The sequence below is a fragment of the Hemitrygon akajei genome, chromosome 9 (genome assembly GCF_048418815.1).
Source record: "Hemitrygon akajei chromosome 9, sHemAka1.3, whole genome shotgun sequence".
Taxonomy (NCBI): Eukaryota; Metazoa; Chordata; class Chondrichthyes; order Myliobatiformes; family Dasyatidae; genus Hemitrygon; species Hemitrygon akajei.
In genome coordinates this window covers 100352412-100376785 of record NC_133132.1, presented here as the reverse complement: position 1 = coordinate 100376785, position 24374 = coordinate 100352412, and the positions used below count along the sequence as shown (strand labels likewise).

The following is a 24374-nucleotide window of genomic DNA, read 5'->3' as shown; positions in this document are numbered from 1 at the left end:
TAGCCATTTCAGCCCTGGGGAAAAGCCTCTGACTATCCACGTGATCAATGCCTCTCACCATCTTATACACGTCTATGAGGTCACCTCTCATCCTCCGTCACTCCAAGGAGAAAACAGAGTGATCTAGGAATAATGGTGCATAGTTCCCTGAAGGTGAAATCTCATGTGCATAGGGTGGTGAAGAAAGCTTTTGGTATGCCGGCCTTTATAAATCAGAGCATTGAATATAGGAGTTGGGATGTAATGTTAAAATTGTACAAGGCATTGGTGAGGCCAAATTTGGAGTATTGTGTACAGTTCTGGTCACTGAATTATAGGAAAGATGTAAACAAAATAGAGAGAGCACAGAGGAGATTTACTAGAATGTTACCTGGGTTTCAGCACCTAAGTTACAGAGAAAGGTTGAACAAGTTAGGTCTTTATTCTTTGGAGCGTAGAAGGTTGAGGGGGGACTTGATAGAGGTATTTAAAATTATGAGAGGATAGATAGAGTTGACGTTGATAGGCTTTTTCCATTGAGAGTAGGGGAGATTCAAACAAGAGGACATGAGTTGAGAGACGGCAAAAGTTTAGGGGTAACACGAGGGGGAACTTCTTTACTCAGAGAGTGGTAGCTGTGTGGAACAAGCTAAAAGTAGAAGTGGTAGAGGCAAGTTCGATTTTGTCATTTAAAAAAAATTGGATAGGTATATGGACAGGAAAGGAATATAGAGTTATGAGCTGAGTGCAGGTAGGTGGGACTAGGTGAGAGTAAGCGTTCGGCACGGACTAGAAGGGCCGAGATGGCCTGTTTCCATGCTGTAATAGTTATATAGTTATATGGTTATAAAAGGCCAAGTTCACTCAACCTATTTTTGTAAGGCATGCTCCCCAATCCAGGCAACATCCTTGTAAATCTTCTCTGCACCCTTTCTACAGTTTCCACTTGCTTCCTGTGGTGATGTGACCAGAACTGAGCACAGTACTCCATGTGCTGTAACATTATCTCTAGGCTCTTAAAACTCAATCCCACGGTTGATGAAGGCCAATGCACTGTTTGCTTTCTTAACCAGAGTCAACCTGCGCAGCAGCTTTGAGTGTCCAATGGACTCAAACCCCAAGATCCTCTGATCCTCCACACTGCTAAGAGTCTTAGTATATTCTGCCATGATATTTGACAGATCAAAATGAAGCACTTCACACTTACCTGGGTTGAACTCCATCTGCCACTTCTCAGCCCAGTTTTGCATCCTATCAATGTCCTGCTGCAACCTCTGACAGCCCTCCACACTATCCACAACACCCCCATCAGCAAATTTACTAACCCATCTCTCCACTTCCTCATCCAGGTCATTTATAAAAATCACAAAGAGTTAGGGATCCCAGAACAGATCTCTGAGGCACACCACTGGTCACCAACTTCCATGCAGAATATGACCTGACTACAACCACTCTGCCTTCTGTGGGCAAGGCAATTCTGGATCCACAAAGCAATGTCCCCTTGGATCCCATGCCTCCTTACTTTCTCAATAAGCCTTGCATGGGGTACCTTGTCAAATGCCTTGCTGAAATCCATAAACACTACATCTATTGCTCTACCTTCATCAATGTGCTTGGTCACAATCCTCAAAAAATTCAGTCTGATTCGTAAGGCACGACCTGCCTTTCACAAAGCCATGCTGACTATTCCTAATCATATTATGCCTCTCCAAATGTTCATAAATCCTGCCTCTCAGGATCTTTTCCACCAACTTACCAACCACTGAAGTAAGACTATAATTTCCTGGGCTATCTCTACTCCCTTTCTTGAATAAGGGAACATCTTATGACCGCAGAGGTGCGTGCGCTGCTGAGGTCTCGTGACTCCGCCTTCAGAGCAGGTGACAAGGCAGCCCTAACAACAGCAAGGGCCAAACTGTCCCGAGCCATCTGAGAGGCAAAGCGTGCACATGCCCAGCGAATCCACAGCCACTTCCAGGACAGCGGTGACACGCAGCGCATGTGGAAGGGCATTCAAGACATCACCAACTACAGGACAACATCACCTGACTGTGCGGGTGATGCCTCCCTCCCAGATGCGTTGAACAACTTCTACGCTCGTTTTGAGGCGGAAATAGACGTGGTGGCGAAGAAGACCACTCCTCCTCCCAATGACCAGGTGCTGTGTCTTACCATGGCCGATGTGAGGAGAACTCTATGCTGGGTGTACCCACGGAGGGCTGCTGGACCAGACAATATTCCTGGCAGAGTGCTCAGAGGGTGTGCAGACCAGCTGGCAGATGTTCTCATTGACATCTTCAACATCTTCATGAGCAGTGCCGTTGTTTCAACGTGCTTCAAGGCTGCCACCATCGTCCCAATGCCGAAGCACCAACATAGCATGCCCACAATTTACTAAAGCTAACCCGTACATCTTTGGACTGTGGGAGGAAACCAGAGCACCCAGAGGAAACCCACAAGGTCACAGGGAGAATGTACAAACACCTTAGAGACAGAGGCAAGAATTGAACCCTGATCCTACATCCAGTGCTGTAAAACGTCGTGCTGCCCTTTACATGCAGAACAGACCTTACTGGGAGGAAGAATTCAAGCTGTCAAGAATGATGACACTGTTGAGTCATCTTCACGCACAGGTTAATGAGACTTTTACAATCACATGGGAGGATGTCATTTGGGCCAACTTTCAGAGCAATCCTATCCCCACACTCACTCCCTTTGTGCCCATCAACACACCCCTCCTGCTGTGAGACAATGTGCCCAGCGAAAGGCAGCAGTGCTCTGGGAAAAGAGGATGCAATAAATTTCAAGAATGTCAGTTATTTTTCAGTAGGAAGGACAGGGTGAGAATTCAGATGAGGAAAATTAAAGCAGTACAGAACCCCAGCTCCATATCAACTGGGGCAGTTCGAAACAGGATCAATTCATTAGGGTTCAGGGATATGAGTGAAGGACTTGATAACTGAAGTTTCCATCTGCATCCTAAGGTATTTTATTTTGTTTATTTAGAGATAAGCATAATATCAGGCTCAACGAGCCCACACCATGCAATTACACCCCTGTCACCTATTAACCTACTAACCTATACGTACATTTTCAGAACGTGAGATGAAAGTGGAACACCCAGAGGAAAAGTGGTCATGTGGAAAACGTATAAACTCCTTACAGAATTGAACCTTTAATAACATTACACTAACCGTGCTGCCCCTTAATTTATTGTTACTTTGAGATTCAGCACGGTAACCAGCCCAACGAGCACATGACCAATTAACCCATTAACCTGTACATCTTTGGAGGATGTGAAGAAACCAGAGTACCCAGAGGAAATCCATGCAGTCATGGGGAGAAAGTACAAACTCCTTACAGAGAACAGTGGAAAAATTTAAGCTTGGTTGCTGGCACTGCATAGCGTTACACTAAGCGTCACGCTACTGTGCCACAAGACTATTGTCCAACATGGGGCTCGAGCTCACAAACCTGAGATTAGAGTCTCATGTTCTACTGACAGAGCTAGTTGGGTTATCATGGAAGTAGTTAATTAACTGCACAGCTAGTGTTTTGGAATGAAATAAGTTTTTCTTCCTTACTGTACAAATACAGTAAGAATGTTCAACAAACACAAAAGGTAGTTCTATAACAATCTTGTCCTGTCCTTGATTTCAGCACACAGAATACAATGTTATAAGTGTGGAACAGATATAGTACTGTCCACCCTGTGAAAGATTCATCTTGTTGTGATTCAGCTAATGAGAAGGAATGTCTGATTGCAGCAAAATTTTTTTTATTTTGAGCAAAGAGGAATGGGTTTTGCATTAGTTTCTCATACAACTACTTATCAATGTCAAACATAATCAGAACTCTTAGAAACCACAACACTCTAAAGATGTGCGAGACTCTTTGGGAAGTCTGCTGAGAATACCTTACCAGAAGAAAATAATTCTACACAATTTGGGATAAGCCCTGGAGAACAATAAGAGAAAAGACAGCACCTGTGGAGAGAGGAGAAACAGAAAATGTTTCTATTCTACCACTTTGTCACTACTCTGCTTTCGATCCAATCACACTTGCAAAACCTGAACACAAAAGAAATCTGAGCTGAGAGTAAAAGATAACAGGACAAAGGTACTGTTACTCACAGTGCAGATGACACTGAAGCGAGGGCCTGAGGTTTGATGTTTCATTTATCACTATTGAAATGTCTGTCTGTGACACCATCTACCACCATGTGCAGAGTGTGAGATGGGCAGGTCAGCCTTCCATGATGAACTTAATGTGGCTGAGATATTCTAGGGACAGAGGTGTAAATCAGTGATGAATGACAGAATGGCAGAGCAGATTCGATGGGCCAAATGGTCTAATTCTGGTCCTATGAATTGTGGTCTTCAGTTGCAGTTTCACTTCAGTAGTTACCTAATTGTAATCACTCAAAGGGTAAAACTGGATAGTATGGAGATGTTAGCAAGTACGTAGAAAGTAAAGGGAAAGTGCCATGAGCCCATTTCATGAATTGGAAGGAAAAGATAAAAGAATTAAACATGACTTACTATAATTCATAATGGTAAGAAAGGTGCATTGCTAATGGCTAATGCAAGGGGCATAACTTTAAGGTGTTGGGAGTTGTCAAAAATAGGTTTTCTTTTAAACACAGAGAGTGATAGGTGTGTGGAACACATTGCCTGGAGTTATGGTAGAGGCAGGTACATTAGGGACATTTAAGAGACTCTTAGATAGGCACATGGACAATAGAAAAAGGAGGGCTATGGGGAGGGAAGGGTTAGATTGATCTTGGAGTATGTTAATCCATTGGCACAACATCATGGGCTCAACGGCCTGTTCTACATTGAAAACAAGTCTTCAACTCACAGTGCTATGTCAGCAAGTGCTTCCTAACTAAAACTTTTTAACAGTGCTCCAATTGATCGTTTTACATAGGAATTAGAATGCGTCTCCCCAGGAATGTCTTTAAAAGCACCAGTGCATTTTTGACCACCAACTCCCTGTCTCCGTCACAGACCATGAAAGGGGCAGTAGGGAAGGAGAAAGGCCACTTCCAGCATAAATCTGCTGGGCAGTCAGCAATGAAGCAGATCTGTCATGTTTACCCTAAGCTTCATGTTGTGAAGGACAAAAGAGGATAACAGACAAAAATCATACAAACTCCCTCATCGTCAGAAGTTAAAACACTTGTTACACAAATGAACTCAGTCCAATGCAGTAACACTAAGGCCCAACACCCAACCACTTAACAATAAACCTTTCAACTCTGATCAAATTATTCTAGGTTCAGAACCATAGGATGCAAACATCAAATATCAATCACCTGGTCAACATTAGGATACTGGAGGTATTAGGTGTCCCCATGGTTAAACAGACAACATTATTTTAGAGTTGCTACCAACTGCACCTTCAGTTCTGTTCATCGTGAACTTATTTTTAACCGAAAGACAATTAAATAAAAAGCTCAGATTAATGTGGATGCAAGTTATATTTTGAACTCTAGTAGCTGCACCATGGTCTGCAGGTGCAGAGTGAGCTCACAAAGGGCTGTTTGCCAGTAAGTAACAGGAACCACTCCCAAAGCTCCGTGTATGTGTGTATACAAGAACATGTGCATCTGCAACAGAGAACTGGGCTGCTGCTGAGAAACGTCTTCCCTTGAATGCTGAATGGCCTTCCTTTTTCTGAAATATACACACCTACCACCGAACTAATATACAGTCTCCACTCTCGATTGAATAATAGGAAAGAGGCTGCAGATCATTATTTATATCGATCTCCATATCCATCTGTGGAAAGGTACATAGTCTCTGTTACTAATCACATTTATAAGAAACATACACACAACAATTTCAGTATGCTACTGGAAAAGTACACAATATTGCATAGTGTTAATAAAAGACTTAAATCACTTCATGGTGTATTAATATAATATTTCTTAATGAACTGATGTGATAAATTACCTCAAAGTAAATTTATTATCAAAGGACGTATCATGTCACTACATACAACCTTGAGATTCATTTTCTTGCAGGCATTTACAGGAAAATAAAGAAATACAAAAACTATACAAAGACAAACAGCCAATGTACACGGTTGGCATGAGAAAACAAAGATTTTCACTGCACTGTGGTGTAAGTGACAATAATTTTCAGATTTATTTATCACATGTACTTCAAAACATACAGTGAAATGCACCATTTGCGCTAACAACCAAAACATCCAAGGATGTGCTGGGGGCAGCCCACAAGTGCAGAGCCTTCCAAATCTGCCCCTGTAAGGACCAATGCAGTGGAACCTTGTGTTTTTATTCATCTGGCCAGAGCTGGTTAAGTGTCGCGGATGTGACCACTGAGGGCAGGTATTAATTGGTATTACTTGGTAAATTAATTTAGGATGCTGGGATGAAAGTATAGAGGAGGTATCTAGAGAGAGCTTTTCTTTTAAATGTAGAGACTGGTGAATACACTGCCAGGAGTGGTGGTAGTAGTAGCCAATATTAATTAGTTACCAATAATAAAGTGTATTAAGCTAAGATTACGTAACACTGTGTTTTAGCATAAGCCCAAGTAATATTTCGGTTTATGCTTTTATAATACCCCTTGCACTGGGGTGAGACATACAGTTTTGATTTTAGTACTAAATAACTGCAGGATGTGTGTGCCTGCACTACCATGCTAAACAACTAAGCAATATTTGGTATTATCTCAATAGAAGTGCCTTATCTTATACATATTAGTTAATCTTGTGTACTTATATCTATTGTGTTTTTTAATGTTGAACCTGGAGTAACAAACATTATGTTTTCTTTTGCATTCACATACTGAAGAATGACAATAAACAGTCTTGAATCTTGAATCTCACCTTTGAAGTGATGTACGTTAATTTTAATTCAGCACTTGGAACTTTGAACAATCGATGAAGCAGCCCCTTTACTTTCTGAATGGTCATGGAATCTATATCAATGGCAAAAAAATATCAGTTCCTTTTGTGAGTTTGAGGTTTCAGGGATTCCATTAAGACAGAACACCATCCTTTTTAATGTTCTAAAGCATCCTCAGCTATTGCAAATTGAAGTAGCAAATATCACAATTTGATAGTGTTGCAGACAAATTGTGCAGTGAACAAGATTAGGAATGAAAGGCAGTCGAGAGAAAAGATCTTAACTTGAAAAATCAAATAAACACAAGAGGTTCTGCAGATGCTGGAAATCCAGAGCAACACACACACACAGAATGCTGGAGGTCGGCAGGTCAGGCAGCATCAATGGGGAGGATAAACAGTCGATGTTCAGGCTGAGACACTTTATCACGACAAGTAATTAATATGCTGAGCTCTGAAGCAGCCAGGGACAGAAAGCATTTTGCCATTTGGCTGATAAGCAATAGGAATGATGTAGGGTCTAATGTTAATCAGGAAATTAGAGGCACCTGTAATGAGGATTAACCAATAATCATGCCTTTTATTTAGTAAGGGCATCAAAAGTTACAGGGAGAAGGCAGGAGAATGGGTTGAGAGGAAAAGTAAGTAATAAAACATGGGGCAGCACAGTAGTGGGGCAGTTAGTGTAACACTTTATAGCACCAGTGACCCGGGTTCAACTCCCACCAATGTCTGTATGTTCTCTCCATATGTTTCCTCCAGCTACTCTGGTTTCTTCCCACTTTCCAAAGATGTACAGGTTAGTAGGTTAATAGATCATAGGGGTGTAATTGGGTGGTACGAGCCTGGTGGTCTGGGAGGCCTGTTACCTTGCTGTATCTCTAAATAAAATGAATAAAATCAACATGATTGAATGGTGCAACACTCAATGTGCCAGATGGCCTAATTCTGATCATACCTTATAACGGTCCAAAACAACGATAACCCACTTTCTACCATCTGATGTCTGGCTCACCAAGTAACATTCTCTGCTTGAGCTTTGCCTCCCACCCTCCCTTTACATCCTGGAATTTTTTAATAATACTTCATAACATCTAAAAGAAGTGAAGTGGAGTGTGTTGGGGTATTAATATCAGCCAATAGTCTTGGAACTCCACCAGTATAGCACCACTAGAGACCAGTAGTTTTACAGTACTATAGACATGAGGAAGTTGTTGAGGACAGGTACACAAACACACACTCCATCCACATTTCTTCAGAGGTAGTCACTGAAGATTTGGAAAAGTGTTGGAGGAGATAATAAGTGGGAAGAGATGAGTTCAGCAGAGAAAAGTTAATGAAACAAGATATTCTTTTGTTTATCAAGTGATTTGGTTGTAACTCATTTTCAGTTTCCATAGATAACAAATGCCAATTCCATCTAAAGCACTTGTCGACTGTGATTCTGGTCTTTACAGGAGCTGCCTTTGTACAAATTGCCACCCCTAATTCTCGTTAAAATTGTGACTGCATTTAAAGTAGTAATTCACTGGTGGTAAAATGCTACAGCTCATTGTAAAAGGTATTAGAGAAATGAAAGATATTTTTTGTTTTATACAAAACATGCAAAGTGCTTTGTCTTTCTCTCGAGAAGAGCAAATGATGAACTCTTTTCTTACCTGGTAGTTTCTTCTCTAATAACTTCTGATCTGGTTTATCTGGACATCTGATAGTCAAAGCTGTGAGGCACAATAACAGATAATTTTCTTGGCATTATTTTACTACTCAGTTCATCTACTCCCTTTATATATCCAGTTGGTTCTATCCCAGAACTAAAACTCTGACATTTTGAGATCCAATCACAGTGCTCTGATACAGCCCACTGCATCCCAAATCCCAGTGCAGTGGAGATGAGTAACCAGGGCAACATTATCTCAAGGTGTGACAAGACAATCTAGATAGATAGACACATTACTGATCCCAAAGGAAATTACAGTGGCAGAGTAGCATTACAAGTGCACAGATGTACAAATATGAGAAGAGATTAGATTACATTCAACTTTATTGTCATTGTGCCGAGTACAGATACAAAGCCAAATGAAATGCCGTTAGCATCTAACCAGAAATACAAGGAATAGTGTTACTTACTAAATAACTGTGAATAAAAAGTCAGTGCTACAGCACACAAATATAAAAGTACTGAGACAGTACAATTTGGGTGCAATACTGCTTAGCGCTGTGATGTGAGGTTCAGCAGGGTCACAGCCTCAGGGAAGAAGCTCTTCCTGTATCTGCTGGTGCGGGAGCGGAGGCTCCTGTAGCGCCTACTGGATGGGAGGAGAGTAAAAAGTCCATGGTTAGGGTGAGATGCATCCTTGATAATGCTTCTCACCCTGCCCAGGCAGCGTTTATGGTAGATGTTCTCAATGGTGGGCAATTGGGTGCTGATAATCCGCTGGGCAGTTTTCACCACACGCTGGAGTGCTTTGCGGTCCAATATGGGAGAATTGCCATACCACACTGAGATGCAGTTGGTGAGTATGCTCTCAATGGTACAGTGGTAGAAGTAAGAAAGAATTAAAAAAAATAGCTTTAAAAACAAGGTAGAAGATTTACAAGATTTCCACTGCATGTGGAGAGTGCTGAGAGACACTTACAATACTCAGACAGGCCACTCAATTATGCTCCATGCTAGTGTCATCTGCTCCTCATTCCAGCAGCATACCCCTAGCTTCCCCTTCAATTCGTGCCGTAGAGGGTTCAGACTTACAAACAGAAGGGCATCTCACACGAAACATATCTAATGTTAAATCCATATAACCACAATCTAAGATTTTGTAACTTAGCTAAAGATACAAATATCAGAGTTTATCAGTAGTCCCCTTTCTGTCCACATTGCTTCCAAACAGCAAGGAGATGGTGGATTAGTCAGAGTGTTATATGTTATGGAGAGAAAGCAGGAGAATGGTGTTGACACAGATAATAAATCAGCCATGTTGGAATAGCAGAGCAGACTCGATGGGCCAATTAACCTAATTATGCTTCTATGTCTTATGGTCTCCTTGTTTAAATTCAGAGAGTTATTATAGTATTTGATAGAATATATACCAGCTCAGCACTTGAGGAAATCCAGCTATCTCTCTGAGGAAATTGGAGTGCCTGGAGGAAACCCACTCGGTCACAGGGAGACCATACAAACAAGAGAAAATCTGAAGATGCTGGAAATCCAAGTAACAAACACAAAATGCTGGAGGAACTCAGCAGGCCAGGCAGCATCTATGAAAACATTTCGGGCCAAGTCCCTTTGGCGGGTCCTGCTGAAGGGTCTCGGCCTGAAATGTCGACTATACCTTTTTCCTATAGATGCTGCCTGGCTTGCTCAGTTCCTCCAGCACTTTGTGGGAGAATACACAAACTTATTAAAGACAGTGATGGGAAGTGAACCCTGGTTGCTGGCTCTGTAACAGCATTACACTAACCACTTTGCACTCCCAAAAACAAATTTTTACAGATACCTTCAAATTAGAGATTTCTTACGTTTCCAATTAACTACTTTTCCTATTGGTCCTGATAAAATTTACTGGACGATCTCTTAAATTAAAAACCTTTTGTTAATGGTTCTATTACCAGTATCTATAACTTGTTGATTGATTCTAGACAAGACTTTTTAGATAAAATTAGAAAAGCTTGGGAGGATGACCTAAATTGTCAGATTTCTGATGATAGATGGAATAAAATCCTTAAACAGGTTAATAAATCATCTTTCTGTGCTCGTCATTCTCTTCTACAATTTAAAGTGGTTCATAGAGCTTACATTTCTAAACAGAAGCTGTCCAGTTTTTATCCGAACGTTTCTCCACTTTGTAATAAATGCAACTCTGCTGATGCCTCTTTAATTCATATGTTTTGGTTTTGCCCTAAAATTGAAAAGTTTTGGCGGGAAGTATTCCATACCTTCTCACAACTTTTCAGGGTCCAATTTGACCCAAATCCCCCTTACTGCCTTGTTTGGTATTATTGCAAATGAAGATATAACTTTAAATACTCCTAACCTACAGGTTTTAGTTTTTACCTCTCTTTTAGCAAGAAGAGCAATCTTGCTTAAATGGAAGGAGTCTACCCCTCCTACACATCTTCAATGGCTACGTGATATTTTGTCTTATTTAAATTTAGAAAAGATCCGCTGCTCAGTCTTAAATTCGAAACAATCTTTTTATGATATCTGGGGACCTTTCCTAAATTACTTTTCCAATTTATAAAGTTTAACAGTGCACAGACTTTTAGGTATATTTTTATCTTCTCTTCTTAAGCGAATATGTTTTTTTTCTAATTATCCATTATCATCCATCAGCTTTTTTCTTTGGTAGTTGGCAGGGTGTTGACTTTTTTTTATATAAAAAATTTCTTTTATGATGTATGACTTATCTTTAAATTTTTGATTACAGAGTGGTATACCTTTATGTGTTATGCTATAACATTTTCATCAATTTTATTACAATATATGAATGTACACAAGTTATGTTGAGATGTATCTGTGTGTTGCACTCTGTAAATCTTGTTTTTTTTTCTTCTGAATAAAAATACTGTAAAAAGACACTAACCATCACGCTACCTTGCCACCCCACTGAATTTTACAAGCTCGTATAACCCAAAGCACGTTTTCATTTCTCAATTCTACCAAGTCCAACTAGATTCTCTCTCCTTTTTTTAATCTTTCCTTCCACCCCATAGCTAGATCTATTCCCCTCCCCCACCCTGGTCACCGTCCCCTCCTCATCTGGTTCCACTTATCGTCTGCCACCCTTGTCTCACTCCATCTCCATAGCAAACATCTCCACCTATACACTCTCAGTCCTGATGCAGAGTCGCGATCTAACTCAAAACATCCACCATCCATTTGTAACACACACCAAACGCTGGAGGAATTTAACAGGTCAGGCAGCATCTATGGAGAGAAATACATGGTCGATGCTTCAGGCCGAGACCCTTCATCAGCACTGGAAAGGAAGGGGGAGGACAGGGGAATGAGGTGGTGGGGGAAGGGGAAGGAGTACAAACCAGAAAGTGACAGGTGAAACCAGATGAGTGGGAAGCTGGTTGAAGTGAAATGAAGGAAGAAGTTGGCAGGGGACAGGTGGAAGAGAAGGAATCTGATCGGAGAGTAGACCATGGGAGAAAGGGAAGGAAAAGGGACAAAAGATGGAGGTTTGGGTCAGGTGAGAAGAAGGGGTAAGAGGGGACCCAGTATGGGGAATAGAAGAAAAAGGAGGGGGGGGGGAGGTCAGAGAAATCAATGTCCATGCCATCAGATTGGAGCTACCCAGATGGAGTATGAGGTGCAGCTCCCCCAACTCACGAGTAGCCCATTGTGGCAGCAGAGTTGGAGAAAGAATGGGAAGTCGAACTGAAATGGCTGACCACTGGGAAATCACATCTGTTGTAACAGACGGAGTGAAGCTGTTCAGCCATCCCTTTGCCTGCACTGATATTGCTCTGAGTTTTTCCAGCAGTTTGGTTTTCCGTTTGGATTTCTGTGTCTCCAGATCCCACTGCTACGTGTAGACCTTTCCCCAGCAGTATTGCTCCTATTTAAATGCACCATCTCATTGTTCAATTAGCTTGTATTGCAGGTAACACAACTGTGATCCCTGCTTTATAAAAATAGTTTTGTAGCATTGTTCAGATTTAATTTCCAAAAAGCATGTCCTCACCTAACAGCTGATCCTTCAGGGCAAACAACTTCTGTTGCTCCATCTCCTCATTCTCTGGAGGTCCATACTCTGCACAGGGAAACCAAAGGAGACTTTGTAAACCTGTTTGCCTCACTTCAAAGCTCAACAGTTAAGATCAACACTGTTTCAAACAGAAATTACTACTACCTCATTCACAATGAGAGAGCTCGGGGCTATTTCCAGCGAGCTTCAATCATTGCAATTTATTAGGCACTTGCCAAAGGCCAATAGAAACAAGTCAGGTTTAAGCAGAGCGACCGTAGTGTGAGTGGGAAGGTGTTACAGTGGATTGTTTTCAGGTTTCGGCTCTTGAGCAGAGAAGAGGCAAAGGCTCCAGGCAGGTTTCTTTCTTTCTTTCTCTATTAGTGCACAGCTAGTGCAGGGAGAATGGGTCAATGGTGAGTTCTTCATGTAAGATGTGGTAACTATGGGACACCTCCAATCTCCGTGATAACTACATCTGTACAAAGTGCATCCAGCTGCAGGTCCTTACAGACTGAGAACAAGGAGGTAATAGATAGGAGCTACAGGGGGGTAGTTGGGTGATTGTCAGGAGAGGGAAAGAGAATAGGCAGAGAGTGTAGAGTATCACTGTGGTTGTTCCCCTCAATAATAAGTACACTGCTTTGGATACGGTTGTGGGGAGTGACCTACCAGGAGGAAGCTGCGATGACCAGGTCTCTGGCACTGAGTCCGGTTCTGTGGTTCAGAAGGGATAGGGGAAGAAGAGAGTGACACAGGATTCAATTGTTAAAAGAGCACATAGGAGATTCTGTGGATGTGACAGAGACACCCTCCCAGGTGCCAGGGTCAGGGATGTTTCAGACTGGTCCCACAGCATTCTAGTAGGGAGTGAAGGGGTGCTGAGCAGCCAGAGGTTGTGGTACATACTGGTAACAATGATATCAAAAGGAAAAAGGATGAGGTCCTGAAGAGAGAACATAGGGAGCTGAGTAGAAGGATGAATAGCAGGTCCTCAAGGGCAATAATCCACATGCCAGTGAAGGTAAGAATAGGACGATTTGGCAGAGATTTACTCACTCTCTATGAGCACTTGATATCTAGGATGTTCGGCACAGAATTCCTTATTAGGCCTGTTTTTTTCCGGATCCTGGTTCCCTCCAGCTTTTAGCCAGTCCATCCCATACTTCTTGCGATAGTCTAGTTCTGCTCCCTTCCTCTCATCAGCTGAAATCTGTACCAACACGTAAACATTAGTGAAGTGACACACTGCAGAAAAATGAACATGAATTAAATGGAAGCTTATGCATTTAAAAACAGAGGATATAGGTATTACCAATAACCATTCATAATCAAACAATTTCATTGGCCACTGAAATGGAACAGAACACCTGTAGAGTGACTGCAGGAAGCACATAACAACCAACGCCACTTGGCACCACAAAATCGCGAAGTGGAGTGGATTCTAATTAGAGGCAGAAGAGGATTAATAGCAGTTTCCATCTGAGTAGCCTTCAACTTGACAGCATGAGCATTTATTTATCTCTAACTTGTGATAATTTCTTCCCATTTTCCCTTCTCTGTTTGTCCATTCCCCATTCTGGTTCAGCTCTCACCCATTCTCTTCTCCTCACCTGCCCATCACCACCCTCTGGTTCCCCTCCTCCCCTTTCTCCCATGCTCCACTCCTATCAGATTCCTTCTTTCTCAGCTCTTTACCTCTTCTACCTATCACCTCCCAGCTTCTAACTTTATCCCCTTCCCCCACCAGCCCATCTTCTCCTTCACCTGTTCTCATCTATCATCTGCCAACTTGTACTCCTTCCCATTCCGCCATCATTTTATTCTGGCTTCTTCCCTCTTCCATTCCAATCCTGAAGAAATGTCTTGGACCAAAACATCGAATGTTTACCCCCCTCCGTGCTGCTTGACTGGGTGAGTTTTTGGGCGTGTTGTGCAGTTGTTTAGTAATGTCTGGAGACACAAGACACTGCAGACCCTGGAATCTGGAGCCACAAGTAATCTGCTGGAGGAACTCAGCAGGTCAAGCAGCATCCTGCTAGGAAATTGACGATTCCTTCCCCTGCCAGCTGATACTGCTCGAGCTCCTGAGTTCCTCCAGCAGATTGTTGCATTTGGTAGTGAACTGTGCTGCTGTATAAACACACACTGCTTCTTCAGTATGGCCAAGAGTTGTTAGTAGGTTATATTAGAGAATTTTTACCTTCTGAACTGACAAGACTTTTAGATTGATGCTGTTGCATAGTAATAACTATCACTGAAGTAAGTCTGATTGTCTTTACTTCATACGGATTTATTTTATTTTATTTAGAGATACAGCAGGGAACAGGCCTTTCTGGGCCACCAAGCTGCACCACCCAGCCACCCATCTGTTTAACCCTAGCCTAATCACCCGACAATTTACAATGACCAATTAACCTACTAACCAGTACACCTTTGGACTGTCAAAGGAAATGGAGCACCCAGAGGAAACCCATGTTACAAGCATAGTTTTAACGCATGTACATTTGTAACTCATGTATAAATTCAATAAAGAAAAATCTCAGCCGATATGACAACATCTGTGGAGAAAGCTCCAGGTCTTTGAACAGAACAGATCTGATGAATGGTCCCCAAGTCAGAAACATTAACTGATGCAGTCAAACCTGCTGACGTTTTCCAGCATTTTCTGTTTCTCTTTCAAATTTCCAGCATCTGCCTTTGTTTTTGGATTTTCAGTTATGAATTCAGTTGGAATCCTAAGGCATTACAGGGTCCAAGCAGGTTTTCTCAAAGAGTTCATCAAGATGTCAGCCCAGGAAAGGAAGGGCATACAAGAGGGGACAACCTTTGGTACAGGTAACTGGATGGACTGGATGGCTCTAGTTAGTGTCTGGCTTCACTTAGGCAGTGCAAAAGGCTGCTCTGGAAACCTCGGTCAATGCAAACAGTTTAAATTATCTTTTTACAATGCTGTTTACATTGTAAGCCAAGCTGATATTTTTGTACTGTGCATTCTGGTTAATTGGGACACATTGGGACTAGTACATTTTGGCCCAATTAAGTGGCCCAATGAAGCTTAAGTTTCATGGATATATACACAAAAGACGAACTACCATTTAACTGAGTAACTAAATTATAAGACCATAAGAATATAAGATTGAGGACCAGAATAAGGCCATTTGGCCCATCGAGTCTGCTCCACTATTTCATCATGGATGATACAATTGTCCTCTCAGCCCCAATCTCCTGCCTTCTACCTGTATCCCTTCATACCCCGAAAAGTCCAGAATCTATCAACCTCTGCCTTAAATATGAACAAAGACTTGGCCTCCACAGCTGCCTGTGGCAAAGAATTCCACAGATCCACCACTCACTCGCTAAAAAAATTCCTCCTCATCTCCATTCTAAAAAGACGCCCCTCTATTCTGAGACTGTGTCCTCTGGTCTTAGACTCTCCCACCATAGGAAACTTCCTCTCCATGTCCATTCTATCAAGGCCTTTCCTCATTTGATAGGTTTCAATGAACTCTAGTGAATACAGGCCCAGAGCCATCGTATGACAAGCCATTTAATCCTGGAATCATTTTCGTGAACCTCCTTTGAACCCTCTCCAGTTTCAGCACATCCTTTCTAAGACAAGAGGCCCAAACCTGCTCACAATACTCCAAGTGAAGCCTCACCAGTGCTTTATAAAGTTTCAACATTACATCCTTGCTTTTATATTCTACAACTCTTGAAATGAATGCTAACATTGCATTTGCCTTCCTCACCACAGCCTCAACCTGCAAATTAACCTTTAGGGAATTCTGCACAAGGACTCCCAGGTTCCTTTGCACCTCAGGTCTTTGTATATTCTCTCTACTTAGAAAATAGTCAACCCTTCCATTTCTGCTACCAAAGTGCATGACCATACACTTCTCGGCATTTTCATTTGCCCATTCTCCTAATCTGTCTAAGTCCTTCTGTAACCTCTCTACTTCCTCAAAACTACTTGTCCCTCCATCTATCTTCATATTGTATGCAAACTTTGCAACAAAGCCATCAATTCCATCATCCAAATCATTGACATATAACGTAAAAAGAATCAGTCCCAACACAGACCCCTGTGAAAACTGCTAGTCACCGGCAGCCAACCAGATAAGGCTCCCTTTATTCCCACTCTTTACCTCCTGCCAATCAGCCACTGCTTTATCCATGCTAGAATCTTTCGTGTAATACTAAGGGCTTGTAGCTTGTTAAGCAGTCTCATATGTGGCACCTTGTCAAAGGCCCTCTGAAAATCCAAGTACACAACATCGAACAACTTTCCTTTGTCTATCCTGCTTGTTACGTCTTCAAAGAATTCCAACAGATTTGTCAGGCAAGATTTTCCCCTCAAGGAAAACAAGCTGACCATGACCCATTTTATCATGTGCCTCCAAGTACCCTGAGACCTCATCCTCAATAACCGACTCCAACAACCTCCCAAACACTGAGGTCAGATTAACTGTCCTATAATTTCCTGTCTTCTGCTTCTCTCCATTCTTGAAGAGTGGAGAGACATTTGCAATTTTCCAACTTTGATTCTTGAAAGATCATTACTAATGCCTCAATGATTTCTTCTGCCACCTCTTTCAGAACCCTGCAGTCTACACCATCTGATCCAGGCAACTTATCTTCCTTCAGATCTTTCAGTTTCCCGTCTCCCTAGTGATGGTAACTTCACACACTTCATGACCCCCGACATCTGGAACTTCCACCATACAGCTGATGTCTTCCACAGTGTGCAGTGCTGCAAAATACTTATTCAGTTCATCTGCAATTTCATTGTCCCCCATTACAACCTCTCCAGGATTGTTTTCCAGTGGTCCAATAATTACTCTCGCCTCTCTTTTACACTTTATGTATCTGAAGAAACTTCTGGTATCCTCTTTAAAATTACTGCCTGTAAGCTCATCTACCTTATTCCGAATACTACGTGCATTCAAATACAAGAGTTTCAGACCTGTACTCCTCCTTTTTGATTTTGTCCACCTTTTACGTTGCAGCTCACCCTGTTGACTGCAATTTTGCCCTATCAACACCCTCTCATTATATATTGCCTCTGGTTGTAAACCAGCTACCTCATCTTCAACATTATTATCCACCTTTCCTACGATACTTCTTGCATTGTAATATATGCAGCTCATGACACTTGTTGAACCATGCTTAACCTTTTCATTCTTAACTTTGTCTGAAGTCTTAACCAACATCTGCCTCCACAATTTCTCCACTAACTGTTCTGGTACACTGGTTCCCATCCCCCTGCAACTCCAGTTTAAACCCTACCATGCAGCATTAACAAACCTTCCTGCTATGATATCAGTCCCCCTCCATTTCAGGTGCAAACTGTCCCTTTTGTACAGGTCCTACCTTCTCTGGAAGAGAACCCAATGATCCAAAAACCTTATGCCCTCCTTCCTACACCAACTCCTTAGCTATGTATTAAACTCTATAATTCTCCTAGTTCTGGCCTCACTAGCACGTGGCATGGGTGGCAATCCTGAGATCACAACCCTGGAGGTCCTGCCCTTTAACTTAGCACCTCTCCCTGAACTCCCTTTGCAGAACCTCATCACTTGTCCTACCCCTGTCATTGGTACCGACATGGACCACGACTTCTGGCTGTTCACCCTCCCACATAAGAATACTGAGGACTTGAACCGAGATATCCTGAACCTGGGCGGCAACATACCATCCAGGAAATTTGTTCTAGCCCGCAGAACCTCTTGTCAGTTCCCTTAACTAATGTATCCCCATCACCACAGCCTGCTTCTTCTCCCCCTTTCCTTCTCAGTTACAGAGGCAGACTCAGTGCCAGAGGCCCAACCACTGTGACTTTCCTGTTAGGTCAACCCCGCAGCCACCCAACAGTATCCAAAGTGATAAACGTTGTTGAGGGGGATGGCCACAGGCCATTGGCTCCACTGGCTCCTTAACCCCATCCCCTTCCTGACTGTCATCCAGTTTCCTGTGTCCTGCACCTTGGGTGTAGCTACCTCTCTACATGCCTATCTATCATCCCTCAGCCTCCTGAATGACCCGGAGTTCATCCAGTTCCAGCTCCAGCTCCTTAACACGGTTTGTTAGAAGCTGCAGCTGGATGTACTTCTCGCAGTTGTAGTTGTCAGGGACAGTGGAAGTCTCCCTGCCTTCCCACATCCCATAAAAGAAGCATTCCACTATCCTGCCTGGCATCTCCACTGTCCTAGCAGAGCAGATGTAAAGAACAGAAAGTAAAAAACTTAAGCTTTTCTTTGCTTTCTCAGACTGAAGCTGGAAGAGCTAAGCCTCGCGTTCACCACTCTGAGCATGTCCACTCAGATGACAGTTGCTGCGCTTGCCTCTGCCTGCATTTAATTTGATTTTTCTATTCAGTGCAAGGACCGGTGAGTTCTGGGCTGGACATCCTGCTCACTTAAAGAAGGAGAAGCGTCTCCCATAGCTTCTCCTTTTCAGGCGTAGTGATCGCTGCAGGACCACTACACTACTGTGCCCATAGCAATGCCTTCGCGCCACATCCCTGTTCTTACCGAGTTTGCTATGGCATTGCACGGCCAAGTGTCCGGTGGTATAACTGGTCAGCCTTGGTTAGCAGCTAGCCTAGGAGAAGGACAACTCTGATTCCAAACCCAGGCAGATGGGACTCATTAGCCTTGCCAGCCAGTCTGTCTTGGAGAAGGAAATCTTTGATACTCAACCTACAGCCTTGTGGTCACCACAGTCATCGCAGCTCGCTGTACCATTGTGGAATGTACCCTGGCCAAAAGAGTGGAATCGGTCCACACACACCGATCCTCACTATAAACCTAGCAGCAAAGGCAGGAAGAAAAGTCCTATAGCAATGGAGAAATTTTTCTCTCCTGATCTTTGCAAGCGAAGTACAAACCATCATTATCACTAATCAAGCCTAAACGTCTATTGGTCACTGGTCAAAGCTCCTTGTCACTGCCAGACCCACTGCTGCCTTTTATCCTCGGGCAGTGGACCTGATTGAAATCCCCTCCTCTCCAAACTTCTGGTGTCTGGATTGGCCGCTGATTGAAGCTCTTTCTCACTGCCAGACCCACTGCTACATTTTATTCTCAGGCAGTGGACCTGACTGAAATCCCCTCTTCTCCAAACTTCCAATGTCAAAGGTCTTTTTCATTCAAATTATGTATTTAAATATAATACAGAACAAATTAGAACACTGTCAATATTACAACAGCACTATAAAACTGTGTATTACTTCCTAATTGTTACTGACAGGAATTCATCCAGTGTACACAATGAACAAAATCAGTGCAGACAATGGACTCCCTTCATACAATGCTATCAACGATTACATCGTCCAAATCTTCATTTTTATTGCAACATTCAAGATGATTGTTGATACCTTCAAATTCTTTGTAGTTCCTTACTTGTGTAAGTAGTGAAATTGTTTTATTTTCACTCCCAGCCATTTATTCCCTCTCCAAGCCCGAATGCTTGAAATCATAGTAAGCAAAACCAGTTCGGAATTGTCTTACTGCTCATTTCTTGCTAACTATCAATGACAAAAATCACTGCTTTTTGAACACAAGCATATGTAACTGATGTTATATAAAAACTGTTTGCTCAAAGCACAGTGTAGCATCTAATGGCCACACAGGTGCTGTCCAGCTACAGCCTCTTGCCCCAATTAAATGACATAGTGTTCAAACATACAAAGGGAATCCCAGTAATTTTCATGATCAATTTTTGTTCTTTAAGAGTTGTCCCAAAAGAGCGGCTGACCTGATTCACCAATACCCCAGTTAACCAAAATCCACTGTGTTTATGCGCATGTTATTCCATATCCATACTTTAACCTCTATTTTATATAATTCTTCATAATTGTTGAATGTAATTATTTTTTGATGCATGTTGCACTCTGATCAACATACCACAGCAAATTACCTAATACATGTAAACGCATATGGTGAATAAAGTTGATTCTTGAATGATAAATCATCAGCCCTTCAGCCACATTCCCATCTGTCCATCACCTTCACCTTGTCTGCTTCCATGTATCACCTGTTAGCCTCTGTCTTTGCTGTTCCCTTTCCCCTCCCCATGTAGTTCGATCTCCTCATCAAACACATTACCATCTACCGGGTTCTTCATCTTTCCTATCCCCCTCCCAATCTGCTTCCATCTGCCTATCATCTCCAGCTTATCTGATTCCACCTATCAGCTGCCAGCAAATGTCCCTGCACTTCCCCCTCCCCTCGCTCACCTGACTCCGCCTGCCCATCATCCCACCTTATCTGGTTCCACCATCACCTATCAGCTTCTGCCTTTGCGCTCTCCTCCCCCACCTGGCTTATGTGCCTATTTTTTCCTTACATTTCCACCTATCACCTGCCAGCCTGTCTACCTCCTCCCCCTCACTTTGGTATATCAGCCATCTTCCCTCTACACTCTCAGTCCCAATGCAGTCTCAAACCCCAAAATTTCAACCACAGATACTGCTTGACCTGCTGAAATCTTCCAGAAGCTTGTTTTAAATGCTTTATAAACTCTTAAATTTAAGCAAAGCAATTTTTTAAACAGCTCAATTAGCACAACATCAATTTCAGATGCTAATAAAAATTGCAAAATGATTTGATAATTGCATATAAAATTATTTCAGTTGGGTGAAGTTGAAGGGACTGTCTGAATGCCAAGGTTGCCTTGGGTCTTGTAGCCACCAGCTTGTTTAAGTTTTTGGAATGGCATGCTACTCTGCTCACTATGCCTATGCCAGACCTTTGATGACAAAGCAGGGGTTCCTTACCCCTCAAGAATTCATCCAATTTTCTTTTTAAACATTACCAAGGAATTTATTTCTACCATCTTTCAAGCGAGAGATTCCTGATGATAACAAATAGTTGTGTTAATATATGTCACGGGTTTTCACTTGACTTCAGGCTCTCAGCTCAGTGGGCCTGTCCTGCCACGACAGGAAACAATTACATCTCATTTACCCCACCAGAATTTTCTGAGTAACTTTACCAATGCTCCTAACTACGGTAACTCTGAGAACAGAAGCTTCCTTCAATTCCCCGCATCCATAAATTCCCTCAGTCGTTGAACCAATCTTTTCATAATCTCTCAAAGGTTCTGTCTCCTTTGTGAAAGGTGTGGTGCCCAAGGCATCTTAGCTGAGACCCAACCAGTATTTTGGCATGACACTGCTTTTGAATTATATTCCGAACAATCACATGTACTTGTTCCTTTCAGAAATAAAAAATCTTAACAATTTGCTTACATTCAAACATTTATCTAAATATACTCATTTGACTTGTGTAAATAGAGCTTCCTTATAGGACAGGATGTCAACGTGCAAATTGCACACAAGCATCTAGAGATGTTATATAAAAAGACAAATTCCAGATTGTATATAACATATACGGAATCAATATTATCTTATATAAATAAGCAAGGAATATATGATAATCAGAACAGAAATTACTCCAGTTATCAGATAACAAAAAATATGGACGGTCACTTCCTAAAATGCAAATGACCCTTTAAAGCAATATTACAATTTGTTATCAATTATTATTCAATCATAGAATAATACAGTAAGATTTGTATTTAAGCAAAGCCTACTTGCTTCAAGGGTCAATACTCAAAGCTCACTTGTTGGAGCGTCCTTCTCAGTAACCTGATAAATAAACAACACTGGAGGTATATAGTTGGAAGCTGGAGGAGTCAGGGGCCGGAGAGGGCTGGGAGTGAAAATGCTTCATTGGTTTCATGTAGATTGGGAGTTCAGGAGAAAAGCCTATACTCAGAGAGGGGGGAGAACACGGAATCAACTATCACAGTCGATGTGAAACTAACACAAGTGCATTTAAATGTGCAGTTATATTAACTGAAATGAAGTTGGAGGAGACTTGTACGAGTCATAAACACTAGAGAAGGCCTGTTGGGCTGAGGTTTATTCTTCATTAAATTCTATGCAAAAGCACTTACTTCTGTTCTATTTAACACTTTCAGGCCTTCTAACTTTGCGATGATAAGCTGCCGCACTGTTTTTGAGTTCTTTTCAAGTTCCACTATTGCGTAGTCACTGAATTTCAGCTGTTCCAAGCTCTGTAACTTGTTCAACTCATTCACCGTTGAAAACTTCAAAAAATAAAAGGAGAGCATTTACTTTGAGCTTTCAAGTCCTTTACAGTTTTTGGTAATGAGAAACTTTATAGTAAGAGAATTACAGTGATACACCACAGCAGCTGAGGAATTTAAAAGCAGTAAATCTAATCATCAGGAATAAAAGCTAACATCAGAAATAGTGGCCACAAAACTATGATTTGTTGTTAAGACCTGTCTAGTGTACTGATAAGCAAAAGAGATTCTGCAAATGTGGAAATCCAGGACAACACACAGAAAATACTGGAGCAACGCAGCAGGTCAGCTAACATCTATGGAGAGGGGTTAACAGAGTTTCAGACCCAAAGGGGAAGAAACCATAATAAGGTGGTGGGGCAGGGTAAGGAGTACAGGGTGGTAGGTGAGGGAGTGAGGTGTACAAAGTGGTAGGTGAGGGAGTGAGGTGTACGAGGTGGTAGGTGAAGGTGTACAAGGTGGTAGGTGGGAGGGAGTGAGGAGTACGAGGTGGTAGGTGAGGGAGTGAGGTGTACGAGGTGGTAGGTGAAGGTGTACAAGGTGGTAGGTGGGAGGGAGTGAGGAGTACGAGGTGGTAGGTGAGGGAGTGAGGTGTACGAGGTGGTAGGTGAGGGAGTGAGGAGTATGAGGTGGTAGGTGGGGAGTGAGGTGTACGAGGTGGTAGGTGGGAGGGAGTGAGGAGAATGAGGTGGTAGGTGAGGGAGTAAGGTGTACAAGGTGGTAGGTGAGAGAGTGAGGTGTACGAGGTGGTAGGTGAGGGAGTGAGGTGTACGAGGTGGTAGGTGAGGGAGAGGAGTATGAGGTGGTAGGTGGGGGAGTGAGGTATACGAGGTGGTAGGTGGGAGGGAGTGAGGAGTACGAAGTGGTAAGGTAGGAGGGAGTGAGGAGTACAAGGTGGTAGGAGAGGGAGTGAGGCGTACAAGGTGGTAGGTGAGGGGGATGATGTAAGAAGCTGGGAGATGATCGATGAAAGAAGTAAAAGGCTGAAGTGGAGATCTGTTGGGAAAAGAAAGTGGACCATTAGAGAAAATGAAGTACTGTGTATCTAATATTTCAGTAATATTTCTTGTGTGCTCAATTACAGTACAGATAACTGGATATGTACACTGAGTGAATTGAGCAGTATTTTGAAGCAAATGAAATAGCCAATGAAAAATGAGTGTCAATCTTGCTGAGTGTGGTGTGTTTAAAGGCATACACTTTCCTTAGAAGTTTGACTGCTTCAACCAAACCAGCCAAATTGAGCTTTGCTAACATCGTGAAAGTAATGCAAGAACATTTAAAACAAAAACCGGGGACTTCCGGTAAGATGGCGATTGTTTAGCTGCTCCGAACTTTTGTTCCGTTACTGTCGCTATCTTTGCACTAAATGTCTCCATTTTTTAAACCTTAGTTAGGAATTATTTCGGTATCTCTTATTTGCCTGTGAATATATCTAACTTACAATGTCTAGCAAGAGTTCTAAATCTGGGAGAAAAGAAGCTATGACCCCGTCGGACGAGACGATGGTTGCGCTTGGAAAGCTCCGAGACGAAATCTTAAAGGAATTTAAAATCGCTTTCAAACAGTTAGAAGGCAAACTGGATCGGATCAACGATAAAGTGGACAAACATGCTGAACACTTATCTCGCATCGATTCGACTTCTGAAGATTTAGAAAGTCGTGTTCGATACTTGGAGACTCTCTGTTCCAGCTTAGAGGAAAAATCTA

At 42.3% G+C, this 24374-nt stretch overlaps 1 protein-coding gene across 3 annotated transcripts in view; it reads right to left on the bottom strand.

Moving 5' to 3' along the window:
* Window positions 1–3735: 3735 nt before the first annotated feature.
* Window positions 3736–24374, bottom strand: part of tbce (tubulin folding cofactor E) — a 72734-nt gene continuing 52095 nt past the window's right edge. For 2 of the 3 annotated variants that reach the window (XM_073056635.1, XM_073056636.1), the window contains exons 12-17: window positions 22512–22664; window positions 13608–13761; window positions 12546–12614; window positions 8514–8573; window positions 6838–6929; window positions 3736–5762 (exon numbers count right to left, since the gene is read on the bottom strand). In XM_073056635.1, coding sequence (XP_072912736.1) covers window positions 5673–5762; window positions 6838–6929; window positions 8514–8573; window positions 12546–12614; window positions 13608–13761; window positions 22512–22664 — 618 coding nt within the window. In that variant the 3' untranslated portion in view covers window positions 3736–5672. The remainder of the gene's footprint in view (window positions 5763–6837; window positions 6930–8513; window positions 8574–12545; window positions 12615–13607; window positions 13762–22511; window positions 22665–24374) is intronic. The other variant, XM_073056637.1, reaches the window with a different exon arrangement.